The sequence below is a fragment of the Perissodus microlepis genome, chromosome 3 (assembly GCF_051167445.1).
Source record: "Perissodus microlepis isolate ML-2025 ecotype Zambia chromosome 3, ASM5116744v1, whole genome shotgun sequence".
NCBI lineage: Eukaryota > Metazoa > Chordata > Actinopteri > Cichliformes > Cichlidae > Perissodus > Perissodus microlepis.
In genome coordinates, this window is record NC_140463.1 from 35,824,311 (window position 1) to 35,838,026 (window position 13,716).

Genomic DNA, 13,716 nt, shown 5'->3' on the forward strand with positions numbered 1-13,716 from the left:
GAATCCAGACTTACTTGTTCCAGTATGGTCAGAGCTGATTATTTCCGGGGAAGGTTTCAGCGAAACCCATCTGGGCTTCAGATTGAACGGCGAGACGGGAGGGGGGGTGCACCCCTACACTGCAGTAACGGCTGAGATGACCGGTGTTCTCGATGCCTCGGGCAATTTGCTGCTCACTACTTTATTCCACGTTCCTGCTCATCTCTGTCGAATGGGATCACCAGCAATTATTCATAACGCCTGTAGTAACCAAAACAGAAAGTTGCATTTCGAGTGTCAAGAAGAAAGTACCCAAAAGGACAAGGAGCCCAAACAACTGACATGTATATAAGAGCCAACAGCAGGGATGTCAAATATAAGGCTCGGGGGCTAGAATTGGCCCAGCAAAGAATCCAATCTGGCCTGCTGTGTGGCTTTGGAAAATTTGAAGTGATAAATAAACATTTAAATGACTGAAAAGTTCCTGTTCTTTAGAATCTATTGTAGAAATGTCTGTTTTTGTTATTGTTTTGTACAAAAACAACATTTTCTGTGAATTAGCAAGAGCCTTCTGTTTTATAGTGACATCACAGTCTGTGCAATGAGCGATCAGGATTGTTTTTCTGTAATTTTACGTATTTATTGATTTTTTTTTTTACAGTTAAAGCCAAAAGAGTCATGCTGACAGATGTTGTTCATTTACTCCGGCGCGATCTCATCATCTTGTATAAAAACTGTGACGTCCCGTTGAAATTGCACTTCTTAAATCTTATATTAACTCTGAGATTAAATGTGTGGTTAATCTTCCTTATGATCGAAAGGGGGAATTTCACTCGTCCAACCCACTTGAGATCAAAGTGATCTGTTATGTGGCCCACGATGTAAAATTAGTTTGACGTCCCTGGCATAGATTTTGGACTTTTAACTGTGTTTTCACAGGTTTAGGGAGCTCTCCCATTGTCATTCATACTGCATCAAAGTGATGAAGTAATAGATTAAATTACAGAAAAGTTCCTGTTTTTTCACTGTCTGCTGTAGAATTTTCAGATTCTCTCAATATATATAAAAAAAGAAACAAAAAGTCACATTTCACACATTTATTTGTTTGTGTTGACAGATTTCTTTCATTTCTTTATCTTATATTAATATATATCAGGGATTTTAAATGTGTAGTTAAACTTCTATAGAGGAGTTTCACCAGTCTGGCCCATTTAAGATCAAAGTGGGCTGTTTGTGGCCCACGTCATAAAAAGAGTTTGTCACCCACGGGTCTACAGTGTGTCTCTCTTATTGAGGATATTTTAGAAGCAGTTTGATGTACATAACTAGTCCGCAGACACCGAGAGCTTCCGCTTACATACTTGACAAGCTGTTAGCGAGTTAAAGAGACAAACCCTGACATTCTTCCCCTGCTCCAAAGTCCCCACATCGTGCACTCGGCTAAACATGAACTCAGCCTGCATTTCCTTTAAAGCCTGCGGTTGTGGCCACGAAGCTGTTTTCATTCTGCAGACAGGGTGACCATCTTAGCTCAAGTCGCCCTCAGTGCTCTTTTAAACTCCAGCTTGCAGCCAAACTTCAGATGTGTCTTTTCTTGTCAGACTTTCTGCCCTTCACTGTATATGTGTGTGATTCAAAAAAAACAAAAAAGTGTGTCTGTACACTCTTGTCACTTTGTGCTGCATTGGGAATTTCATTAAAAGTGGGCCTAAATATATATATACTGTCACAAACACTGTCGTGCCTATCTGACATCTGCGATCACAAAAAAGAAAAAGCAAACAGCACAATGCAGCTGTGTGCTACATGTCACATTTAATTGACACTGCTTTTAAAACGATGGCTCTGAAGCAAGGATGTCTCATTTTGTTACATACCTGTTGCCCGACTCCTCTCTCTCCCCGCCTCCCCCGCCTGCGTCTCTGGTGGCAAGGGCTAAAAACACGCGAAAAGGAATCGAGGATGTACAGTCTGAGAAAAGAGAAAGAGGGGTTGGTCCTCTTAGAAGGCTGAGAAATCTCTAGAGCTCTCTCACTGCCTTGAGCTGTGTTTTTTTAGATTCAAAGCAAACCCACGTTGCATGCTGCACCTGCGCACTTGCCTTTGGGTAAATGAGGACACTGTTTTCCGTGACTGATAAAAGTTTGATGATCAAACACAGTTTTTTAATGATAATTAAAACATTAAGTGGTATTGCTTACTGCTGAAAATTTCACCATGCTAACTGTGGAAGCTGGTGTGGCGCCTAACTTGTAAGTACTGCTTTGTCTGAACAACGTGCTGTGTCTGTGTATTTGTTGCCGGGTACCCGACTGAGCAAAGGATAAAAGCCTAAATGAAGGGAGAGGGACTCATACATGAGTCAAATAAACAAAAGTAGCTGCAGCTTTATTACCTGTGTGACTTTCTACTCATGCATGTGTACAATCCTCTATGCCTTATGTACTAATACGGCGTGGGAGTGGTAATATTTTCAGTTGTGTGGGTTCATGGTAATGGATGTCTCATCTTTTTGTTTGTGCTCTTTTCACATATTTGCAAGGTGATACATTTCATAACTTTGACTAGAAACCCAATATTCTCTTGCCAGGTAGATATAAATGGTATTTGTAGAACTGTGCTTCTGGGACCGGCTGGATCTATCAAATAACATAGCAAAGTATGTAACCACGTTATTTGAGCTCTTTTCTCTTGTAAGGCAATATCTTTGCATACTGATTCATCAGCCCGTGCGTTCGTTTGACTATATGAAGTGTGGAGCTTATTTCTCAGAACTGTTGGCAAATTTTCACATAACCATGAATCTTACATTTCTTTGTGCAGCTGTATTTGGTGGAAGGAAATGTAATGGGCGTCTCGCTATTACGTTTCAAGGTTACTCTGTCATGATGACTAATGGAAAGGTGTTGAAGTGGAAAGATACTTTCCCTGAATTTGATTATGCGCTACGACGTGATGGCATATAGAGCGCGGATAAATGTTATGTGCATTCCTACTTTGATGCAATCATGGGGCTCATAAGTTAGTGGGAGCTACCGATGGCCTGGACGCCACTCTTTGAGAACCCTAAATCTAGATGTTTCTACACGTGAACTTCTGAAAATGTCGAGACTCTCAGGTCAGAATATTCTACCTCACTTGTAGCTCATACCTGTGTAGGAGAGAGGTCAGAGGGCACATTGTTTGACACAGTCCTGGAGAGTGAGAGGACGTCTGAGGATTGGAGAAGAAGTGTACTAGTACTGAGTTTAAAGAATAGGGATGATGTGCAGAGCTGTAGGAACTACAAAGAGATAAAGCTGATGAACCTTACCATGAAGATACGGGAAAGATTGTTGAAGCTAGGTTGCGAAAGAGGTCACGATCAGTGAGAAAGAGCACTAAAGGTGATGTTTGCTTTGAGAGACTTAATGGAGAAGTATAGAAATGGTCAGAAGGAGCTGAGCTCTGTTTCTGTGGATCTAGAGAAAACATATGATCGAGTTCCAAGAGAGGAACTGTGGTACTGCGTGAGGAGGTCACGAGTGGCAGAGAGGTATGTGAGGGTATTGCAGGACAAGTATGAGGACAGGAGTGTGTGGTGAGCGTGACAGACAGGAGTCTCTGTGGACTATTATGTTTGCAGATTGCATTGTGATCTGTAGTGATAGTAGGAAGCAGGTGAAAGAGAGCCTGGAGAGGTGGAGGTATGCTCTGGAGATAAGAGGAATGAAAGTCAGTAGAAATGAGACAGAACGTGTGTGTTCATGAGAGGGAGACAGGTGTAACAGTGGTTGAGTTTAATTACCTAGGGTCAACCATCCAAAGCAATGTACTGCGCACAAGCGAGGTGATGAAGAGAGGCACCCAGGGTGGAGATGAGTGTCAAGGATGATTTATGACAGAAGGATAGCTGGATAAAAGGGAAGATTTACAAGTTGGTAGTGAGACCTGATGTCACGTGTGGTTTGGAGACGGAGGCACCGACAGAAAGACAGGAGGCCGAACTGAAGATGTTCAGATTTTTATTGGGAGCAAGCAGAATGGACAAGATTAGAAATGAGTACATTAGAGGGACAGTTTAGGCCAAGCAGTTTGGGGAAAAGGTTAGAGAAGCAACGCTGAGATGGACATGTGCAGAAGAGGGATAGTGGATATATTGAACAAAGGATGTGGAGCTGCCAGGCAGGAGGACAAGAGGAAGACCTCAGAGGAGGTTTGAGGATATAGTGACGGAGGACACGCAGAGAGTTGGTGTGACAGAGGAGGATGCTGAGGAAAAGGTGAGATGGAGGAAGATGATCCGCTGTGGTTACCTTTAAAGAGATTAAGTGAAAGAAGAAGTAGAAGAAGACATGTTGCACATGATAGGAAATTTTTCTGTTCAACTGTGTTTAGTTCAGACAGGAGTACCACCTCGACCACCTAGTGTGTGGACATCATTTTTCCTGTAAGAGGCAGGAAAAATGATGTCCCCACACTTGTCTAATTATGTGCTGTGAATTAATCTGACTGCTACCTGCGCTATTCTTACACGTGCACACCTGGATATTGAGCAGATTTTGTACCAGGGATCTGGTAGCAGGTGCACCCCCTCCTACATGCTTTGCAGGAAACGCTTTCACGTAGATCAAATATAGTTTTTCCTGTGGTGAAAATGCCTCTGTAGAAGATCATTACCTGGTGTGTGCCAAGAGAGGGCAACTTCTGAAAATGGCAAAAGACCTGCACGTGTACACTTCGTCAGTGCATCTGTTTGTCGTGGTTAATATGATGAGGTAACTGACAATATGAATATTATTGAAGCCAAAAAGTTGAGAGAAAAAAAAGACTTGCCAGGTTTCCTTTTCTTACACAATACTAATGTCTGGACAGCCCGATGCAGTTCTTACAAGAACCATTAACTAAAACCTTAACTAACTAACTAAGCTGTCAAGGCAAGGTTACTGTATGTTGTTTCAGCGAAGGACGGCTTCAGTTGAGCGCGTGGACAATTCTGTACTCTGCGTAGAGGCCACCCGGAGCATCAGAAAGCCTCTACAGCACCAGACAAAGCTCGAAATTCAGCTCATTTCCTCCATAACAAACACATTTCAGTTTTCGCTCTGAAAACACCACCCAAGTGAGCTTTATGCCATTCACGTGTCCAGCGTGATTCACAGCCACCTGCCTTCCGTTCCACGAGTCCAGATCCGCAGTTGTGTTTATTAGCTTAGCTTAATTGTGCATAGCATCTAAAGGTCAGCGCCTGCTGTGATACATTGCTGCCAAAATGGCTTCCAGGGGACACTGTTTCAGATGAATAAACACTGAAAGCTGTACCAACTTCTCTGTCACCATCCTTTACCTCCCAATGTGCAGTGGCATCACATTCAGCTGTTTTCGGGCCCCGCACAAGGTCTTGTGACTGATGGGCACCCACTGGTATGCGCCGCCTCACTGACTTCCATTTCGGCAGGCAAAAGGCAGCAGATTAATTCCCCTGTCAATTTTTTCCCCACACCTTATTTTATTTATTTATTTCTGCAGGAGTCTATGTTTATTGAGATAGGAGGAAGGATGCGTTTGTCCTCCAGTGAATTAAAACATGCAGTCTATATCTGTATAACTACAGCCTTCCTCATGATGAATGGTATTTGACTTCTATGAGTAGTAAACTTCTTCCATTTGGCTGTAAAAGCTGATTTAATGAGAGGGTGACTTGAATAGATAAGCAGATATGGCAGCGGGATTATTGGGAGGTGAGCTGAATGGGAGATGGATGATGTGCAGTTTATTATCAGTTATGTAAGGCACTTTTTATAAGCCTATACCTGTGGGGCCACCAGGCACTCTGCACAACAGATGCAAGATTACCAGCTTGTGTGCAACCTGAGGTCTGTCAGAATGCATATGTGCTTTAGGGGGAGATGTGCATATTTGCGGTGCCCGTCATATTGAATTTTTTATTTATTTATTAGGAACTTCATATACTGAGTGCTGGTAATGTGGGCTGTTTTCAACTAATTTATATGATACAGTTGCACATTGAATGTCTTTGTAAAGCTGTTTTCGGGTGCTCAGACTCATGTTTGTCACGCTTTGATTCACCTTTTTGATTTTCCTCTCACTCCCAGGCTTTGTTGGACAGAGGTCACAGGATGGATCTCTCCAAGTTTCAGAGCACACTCTGGGACGTCCTGACGAGAGGCGACACTGTCAAAGTAAGAGCTCTTTTTTAATATTTTATATTTTAATATTTTAATCAGCCATCTTTTTCTATCTTTCTTAATATATTTTACCTTTTTATTGTGTATATTACGTCTCAGTAACACTAAAACTCAGCAGACTATATCTTTTTGGATGTGTTGTCTATGTGTTGAACTTCACATAGACAGATTCAACAAGGTGCTGGAAACATTCCTCAGGTTTTTTGTCCATGTTGTCATGATAGCATCGCACAGTAGCTGCACATCTATTGGACTTAAACCTGGTGACTGTGGAGGTAATTTGAGTACAGTGAACTTGTGTTCAGGAAACCAGTTTGAGATGATCTGAGCTTTGTGACATTGTTTTTCATTCTGTCGGAAGCAGCCAACAGAAGATGGATCCACTGTGGTCATAAAGGGACACATTCAGCAACACTCAGGTGGACTGTGGGGTTTAAATAATGCTCAGTTGGTACTAAGGGTACTAAGGTCTTCCAAGAAAACATCCCCTACACCGTGAAACTACCAACACCAGCCCGAACTGTTACAAGGGAGGATGGATCCATGCTTTTATGTTGTTTACATGAAATTCTGACACTACCACCTGAATTTTGCAGCAGAAATTGAGACTCTCTTGTTTTTTGTTCTATTTTCTAATTTTGGTGAGCATGTACAAACTGTAGCCTCAGTTTCCTGTTCTTAGCCAAGTGTGGTCTCGTGCTGCTGTAGCCCATCTGCGTCAAGGTATGATCTGTTCAGAGATTCTCTTATGCATACCATGGCTATGTGGTTATTTGTCACTTGACTGACTGTTGCCTTCCTATCAGCTCACAGGAACAAGGAGGACTCTAGAAATTCTCCTCCAGTACCCCTAAAACCCTGTAAAACTAATGGCACACAGCTCAGCTCCTTGGTTATGTTTATTTAAAGGGTACAGCGCACATTAATTAACATAAGCACTTAAATTTGTCATGTGAATACACCAGATTTGGTCACACAGACAGGTTTAATCCTTGTTAACTAATGTTGGTGCTTTTAAATCATACAGTAGACATGGGATTTTATGCTTGTGCTAATGTGCTGATGTTATCATTCAGATGAATCCGAATGCCGAATGATGCCCTAACAGAGCTCCCAACTTAAGCTGTAAAGCCTTAACCTTGCTTTATTCATGTAGCAGTCCGGCCTCTTGTCACAACCTCTTCTGATGTAAGACACAGGTGAGATTTGGAGGCTCTGCAACCTTCAAAATTGTTGTGTGTCTTTACAGAAGTCCAATTCCAGCCTGACATAAAGGCATTGCAATAGTTTCTCCTAGTTTAGGACAAAACTGTCAAGGATGCAAAATAGTGTGAGTTGCCTTTTAAGGTTCACCAAAGTAGTCGGACAGGGTACATTTACTCTGCCTCATGTAGAGAAACCAGCGAACGCTGTGATTCCCCTGAAATTTACCGACTAATAAATGATGCATGACCGAGCCCTGACATCTGTCACTGGGCCCTCCCTTTATCTACCTACTGTGGACTGCAAACTTCTCAAGCCTTTCTGTCTGTCCCATTTTTGCTCTTCTCCACACCCAAAACCCATTTCTACTGGCAAATTAAAAAAACATTTTCCTACATTAACCGCATACTGTACACGTACACAGAAAAACGAAAGCATTATCTCCAGTGGCTGTGTGCAATAACCTCCAAGAAAAATGTGGAGACAAGAGAAAAAGCCCAGAAGATAATCAGAAAATGAGGAAAAATGGTGTTCCTTTAACCAAAATGTGTAAAAGCTTGATTACTCCAGAGTTATAAATGCAGCTGTCACACCACAAATTACCTCATAACTACTTCCTTTTTGAGTCGGTGCACATCCAAAGTCAATAAATTGCCAGTGTATTTCTTTTCGGAGCGCAGGTTTATAGACCGCATGTTTTTATCAGCGAGTTAAAGCCTAAAAGAAAATGTCCGCTCCTCTCCATCTCCTAAACCGAGGACGCGGAGAGTACCAGATACCATCCTTTCATTTCCTTTCCTCAGATAAAAAGATGAAGGGGGGGATGATGGGGGACGAAAGTGAGGCATATCGCTGGGCAGTGGTGATTGAGTCCCTTCACTAAGCCACAGCGAGAATCTGCTCAAATAACCCACTCCACCGATAAGAAGCTAGTCATTTCCATAGACAACCCCCCCCCCCCCCCCCCCCAAAAAAAAAACATAAAAACAAAACAGTGGGGTTCAGATTAGATGTCACCATCCGCCTGGCTTATCTCGGTGTTGCTCCATCACAGAATATGAATTATAAGGCAAACCCCTGCCTCGCCGCTTTTCATTAAAACACCATTGAAACACATACAGACTGAAAATGGAATCATTTTATTTGCACGATTATTGCTAGCAGAAAAGTTGATGTGCCATAAAAGTTACCAGAACAGCCTTTTATTTTACCCCTGTAACAATTATCTGAATGTTAAAATTGACTCTATTATCATTACTGATAAAAGTAGGAATTCTATGGCTGATAACAAATGAATACATATTTAAGCCAGCTAGGTGCGGTAAAGCTTTATATGATGAAGCACTTTACTGAACAGCGAATAAACAACCCTGTCGCTCTGACAAAGCATTCGTCTTTGTACACGTTATGCTTACTGAGACTGATGGTCACGTAGACGAGATTCACTTGGTGCTGAGGAAGCATTGAATTCCCAACTTCCCAACTTTGCGGTTCTATACCGTGGACGTGGAATGGCTGTAATATATGTGAGCTCCCATTCAATCAGTTTTGAGTCTATCTATTTGTTTACTGTTCATTCTTTCTTTGGATCGCCATTAGCTTCAAACAAAACAAACCACGGCGCATCAATATAAAGACCAGCTAAGCTAAGAGTGAAAAGGTTTCCTACCTCTTATACCTGCTTCTCTTTCTATTAATTCCAATCCCTTCCTTTCACTATTATACAGCCACAATGCAGGCAAGCAGACATCGAGAGTCTTGCTTGGTAGATGTGTCCAGATATGGCCCTCGAGCTATGCAGATGTTCATTTTTCTGTGAACCCTAAGATGCTGAAGATGACGAGTGTTTGTTACCTTTCACTGAATACAAAGAGCTACGTAAACATTGAGATTTTACTACTCTAGTGGGTATTATAATATTTATTCATGGCCACGGCCACGGAGCACGTGATAGCCAAAAGGTCGAGGCCATCCTACAAACTGTCGTTGTACCTATAAATACAACCGTATGTGGCGCACAAAAGCTTTTTGTGTGTGTGTTACTAAATGAGCACAAGCTGCTATCTGTTCATTGTGCTTAGGTGCTAATGTGCATACAAGAACTCTATTAGGTAGGAATGACTTTTTTTTTTTTTTACTGTACTGTCCTCCTGTGCTACTGATTTACAGTTTAAGTGATTTCTTTCCTCTTTTTGAGATGTGAGAGGAACTCTTTATCGACCTCTCCACTGTTTTTTCTCAAAGTATTTTAGTTGCTGTGACGTTGCGGATATCTGAAAAACCGCTACAAATGTGCGCGTGGACTGATTGTGATCTCGTAATGCATTTTCATGAAGATGCTTTGCCGTTGGAAGCTGACAGTTTCTGTCTGCCACTTAAACATCAGTATGATACTTAGATTGTCAAGAGGTTGTGATCCACCTGTAATCATCTGAGTTTCCATATCGGCTCTTCAATATGCAATCAAGCCTCTCCGTCACAGCCATTACCTTCTAGCCATATGCTCAGTTTCAGCTGCTTACCGAAGCATTCGTGTTACAGTTACATAATGAATGTGGGCTTGGAGTGCAGATTCTCAGCTTTAATTTGAGGCTATTCCCTTCAAAATTGGAGAAAGTGTTAAGGAAATACAGCTAATTTAATATGAAGCTACCTTTTACCCCCAAGGAACCAAAAGGTAATTGAACAATTGACTGAAAAGCTTTTTTATGGACATGTGTGGGCTATTCCTTTGATGTGTCTTCATCAATTAAGCAACTAAAAGGGCTGGCATTTGCATCTGAAAGCCGCTACTGTGAAGCCACAGCATGGGGTCCGAGAGGCTCTCGGGCCGTTCTCAGTCTACAGAAGTGAAACCAAGCCTTTAGAAACAGCTCTTTAGGTGTGGCCAAAAAAACATACTAGTAAGCTGTAAGGGCAGCACTTATAAACAGGCATGAGTCTCTCGTGGAAGCGACTGCATGGGCCCAGGAATCACTGTGCGTGAACAGAGCTAACCACGACATCCACAAATCCAGGCTAAAGCTCTGACATGCAAAAAACATGATCCAAAAACACCACCATCCTATTACAACAGCACGGCTCCATATTAGAAGACCCCGGGTGTCGAGTTGCTAACTAAAACCAGTTGTAGCAACATGAAATGACAATTTTAAAAAAGTAGATCAAGACCTACAGTAGGATCAGACGAGAATGGGACACAGTCCTCTCCTGTAAATCCAGCATCTGGTCCACACAGTTCCCAGATGTTTACAGACTGTTTGTCAGTAGAAGCGAGGATGCTACAGAGTGGTAAACATGGCCCTGTCACAACTTTTTATAATATGTGTTGTTGCCGTTAAAGTTGAAATGAGCCGGTGTTTTTTATGAAAGTGGGACATTTTCTCAATTCGAGCATTTGATATGTTTTCTATGTTCTGCTATTGAGAAAATGTGAGTTTATGAGATTTGCACATTATTAAATTTAGCTTTTATTTACATTTTAACCACAATCCTCAGACCTCCAAGATCCTGACTGCATGTCGGTGAAAGCAGATGAAGGGTCTACGGATGTTGAGTGGTTAACAAAAGGGCCCGGGTGGGGAGGGGCCAACAGCAGAGTTCACTGGGAACAGGAGAACCTCCAAAAAAACATAAAAGATGAAAAAATACAGCAGGAAAAGCAGAGACGGTGGCTGCAGTGGACACTTCATAGTTTTTAACACTCGGTTCCACTTCAGCTGTTTCTATGTTATAGCTTCGATTTCCTCCATGGTTGGCTGATGGACCAACAACAGCACAAGCAAGAGTGGCCCACACACATCGGCATACTTTGTACCCCGCCTGCACCTGGCAGAGAGGCCGTCCCTGTGCTACCTCTGCTGGACCATAAATTCCGCTTTACACAGCGTGACAACTTTTTTGGAACTGGGCTTGTACACAGAGCCCTGGGCAGCTTAACTCCGTGAACCTGCTGCAGCTGACTTTTTTCTGCTAGTACTGGAACACGGACAACTGGGGTGTGATATCTGAAACTCCGAAACTCCGGCTTCAAGTTAAAAAGGAACACGGAGAGACGTGTGATCACGGCATGAGGTCAGCAGAATACAGATAATCCTTTGTCGCTGTCCAGATACGTCTAAAACCCAACTACATATGTTACCATTCTTTCATTTTCTTGAGACACCCACATTGAAACCCCTGATCAGGAGAGGGGTGTGTTATACAATGTGCTACGTCAAAACTGACAGTCTTGACCTTATTACACACACACAAAGGGACCGTGTGCAGTTGTGTTGTATTGAAAGCGTTCGCAGCAGCTGCAGCAGCTAATGGCATGTTGTTATTCCACGCCATGCTTACGTCCCCTGCACAATGCTCATCCCGGCAACGGAGGTAGTCACAGATACAAAAGCCGTGACAGCACTTGCTGCGTCGAAAGCAAACACGGCTAATGAATCACCAACTCTCCTAAGCCTAATTAGGACCTAATTATTCAGTCTTTTTTTGGTTTTTTGTACATTTTTAAATGACGTTAACCTTCCCTCATTTGTCTTTTCATAGAATTGCAACATCACTGCTGGCCTTAGTTACAGTAAATAACATTTCAGGAGGAATTTGTGCAGCCCACTAAAAGCTCGCGCATCAACTTTCTTACTTATTTGTTTTGTTTTCGTTGTATTTCTGGGTTTTGGGTTTGAAAGAACACTTGTGTTTAAAGCTGGCGGTAACTGCAGTTTGATATCACTGATTTGACTGGCAGTAAATGTACAGTTTTTGAGTTGAAATATTAAAAAGCAATAAATCCTCAGTATGTAATTTACCCATAATAATAAGACTAACAGTGCATGTTTTCCCAGTGTGCCACATCTATCAAACATCACAATGCAAATAAAGAAAAAAAAGAATCAGTAGCAAAAGCTTTGGATATATAAAGATTACAGCAGAATTAGAAGAGTATGTCGGGGACTGGGAGCTCAGGCTGTGGAGACTGATGTGCTGTTAAGGGTACATTTGTGTGAACATTTAATGGACCCCCTGCTGGTGTCCCCACCGCACCCCATGTAAAAAAGCCTGAGCAAGCTTGACATCAAAAGCATTTGGGGGACTCTCCATCTATCTATAGTAGCACATTTTCCTCATCCCCCCGCCACCCCCTCCCCTTGCCACTCCTTTTTAAGCAAAAACAACTTTGGTGAATATTTCATGGGGTATATTGCCTCAGTTTCACAAGGAGAGTGGCACGCGATGACGACTGACAAGCCCCGTACGCCGGCGTCCGCTAGGAGACAGCCTTTCTTTTCGGTCTGCCTCCCCGACACTCCTACTTCTTCTTTTTTTCCTGCCTCACGTTTTCCTTCTGTCAGAGATACAACAGTTCTTTCAGCTGAGAGTCTGGCTCCTGATCATTTAGCTGTTTCTTTAAAATTTAGCATGACTACAGAACTTCTGCTGATCCATCTGACACTGTTAGCTAAAATGCCAACATATGGATAAAAATCTGTTTTTTTTTCCCTTCCCACAGGCTGAATCATTTATAGCACTAAATGATACGATTACCCGCCTTAAAGATTATAGAGAAACTTAACTGCTTCTTTCAGCAACTTACACATTTACATAAATGTCTACGTCATCAACCTTCACAGCCCCGTTTCTCCCTTCTGATTTTGAAAAAGCCGCACCGTTCTGTGAAATCAGAAACCATTAAATGATGCCTCTAGATTATCACATATATTGTTTCTTTTGGCTCTTACAAACTCCAGCACCAAACCATATTTCTCAAGCTTCGCTGATCGCCTTTACCATCATTGGAAGACACACTTCATTTCCCTTCCCAACTTTCATTTTCATGGAGGGATGAGAAAAAAGCCGCCTTTCTAACGCCGCTTAGACGATTTGACATCACTACAGTATGCACACTTTTCTCCGCTCCCAGCTCTCTGATTTAATAAACACCGTGCTTGTGCTTGACTTACAGTAGCTTTCCGCCTTGCCCCGCTCAGCGTGATGAGCAGCTGAATGGTGTCACAGTTAAAAGGGGTGGCTCTGTTGCTCTGTTGTGACAACATTCGTTTGATGTTGAAGTGGTAGTTCTTGGCTGCCATGTTCTCCCCTTCTGCTCTTTTACTTTCTTGTTCCTGTTCTGTCTGGATCTCATCGCTGTCACGCTTTTGAGGAGCCAACTGGCATGACCTGAAAGTGCGAGTGCGTCGCACAAGCGGCTGTTTTTCTCAGCGCTGATAGCCATCACCTTCTGATATATACGTGCAGAGAAATGCGGGTTTAACTAACCTTAATAGTCTCTGTTATCTCACCTGGAGTCTCTGGATTCTGCACCGTGTTTTTCTTTTTAATAGTTCATCGCAGT

General features: G+C 42.4%; 1 protein-coding gene across 2 annotated transcripts in view; it reads left to right on the forward strand.

The window, feature by feature from the left end:
- Positions 1-13,716, forward strand: part of LOC146391367 (glucosidase 2 subunit beta-like) — a 159,593-nt gene that overhangs the window by 50,505 nt on the left and 95,372 nt on the right. For both annotated transcript variants that reach the window (XM_084924238.1, XM_084924239.1), the window contains exon 9: positions 6,075-6,161. In XM_084924238.1, coding sequence (XP_084780364.1) covers positions 6,075-6,161 — 87 coding nt within the window. The remainder of the gene's footprint in view (positions 1-6,074; positions 6,162-13,716) is intronic.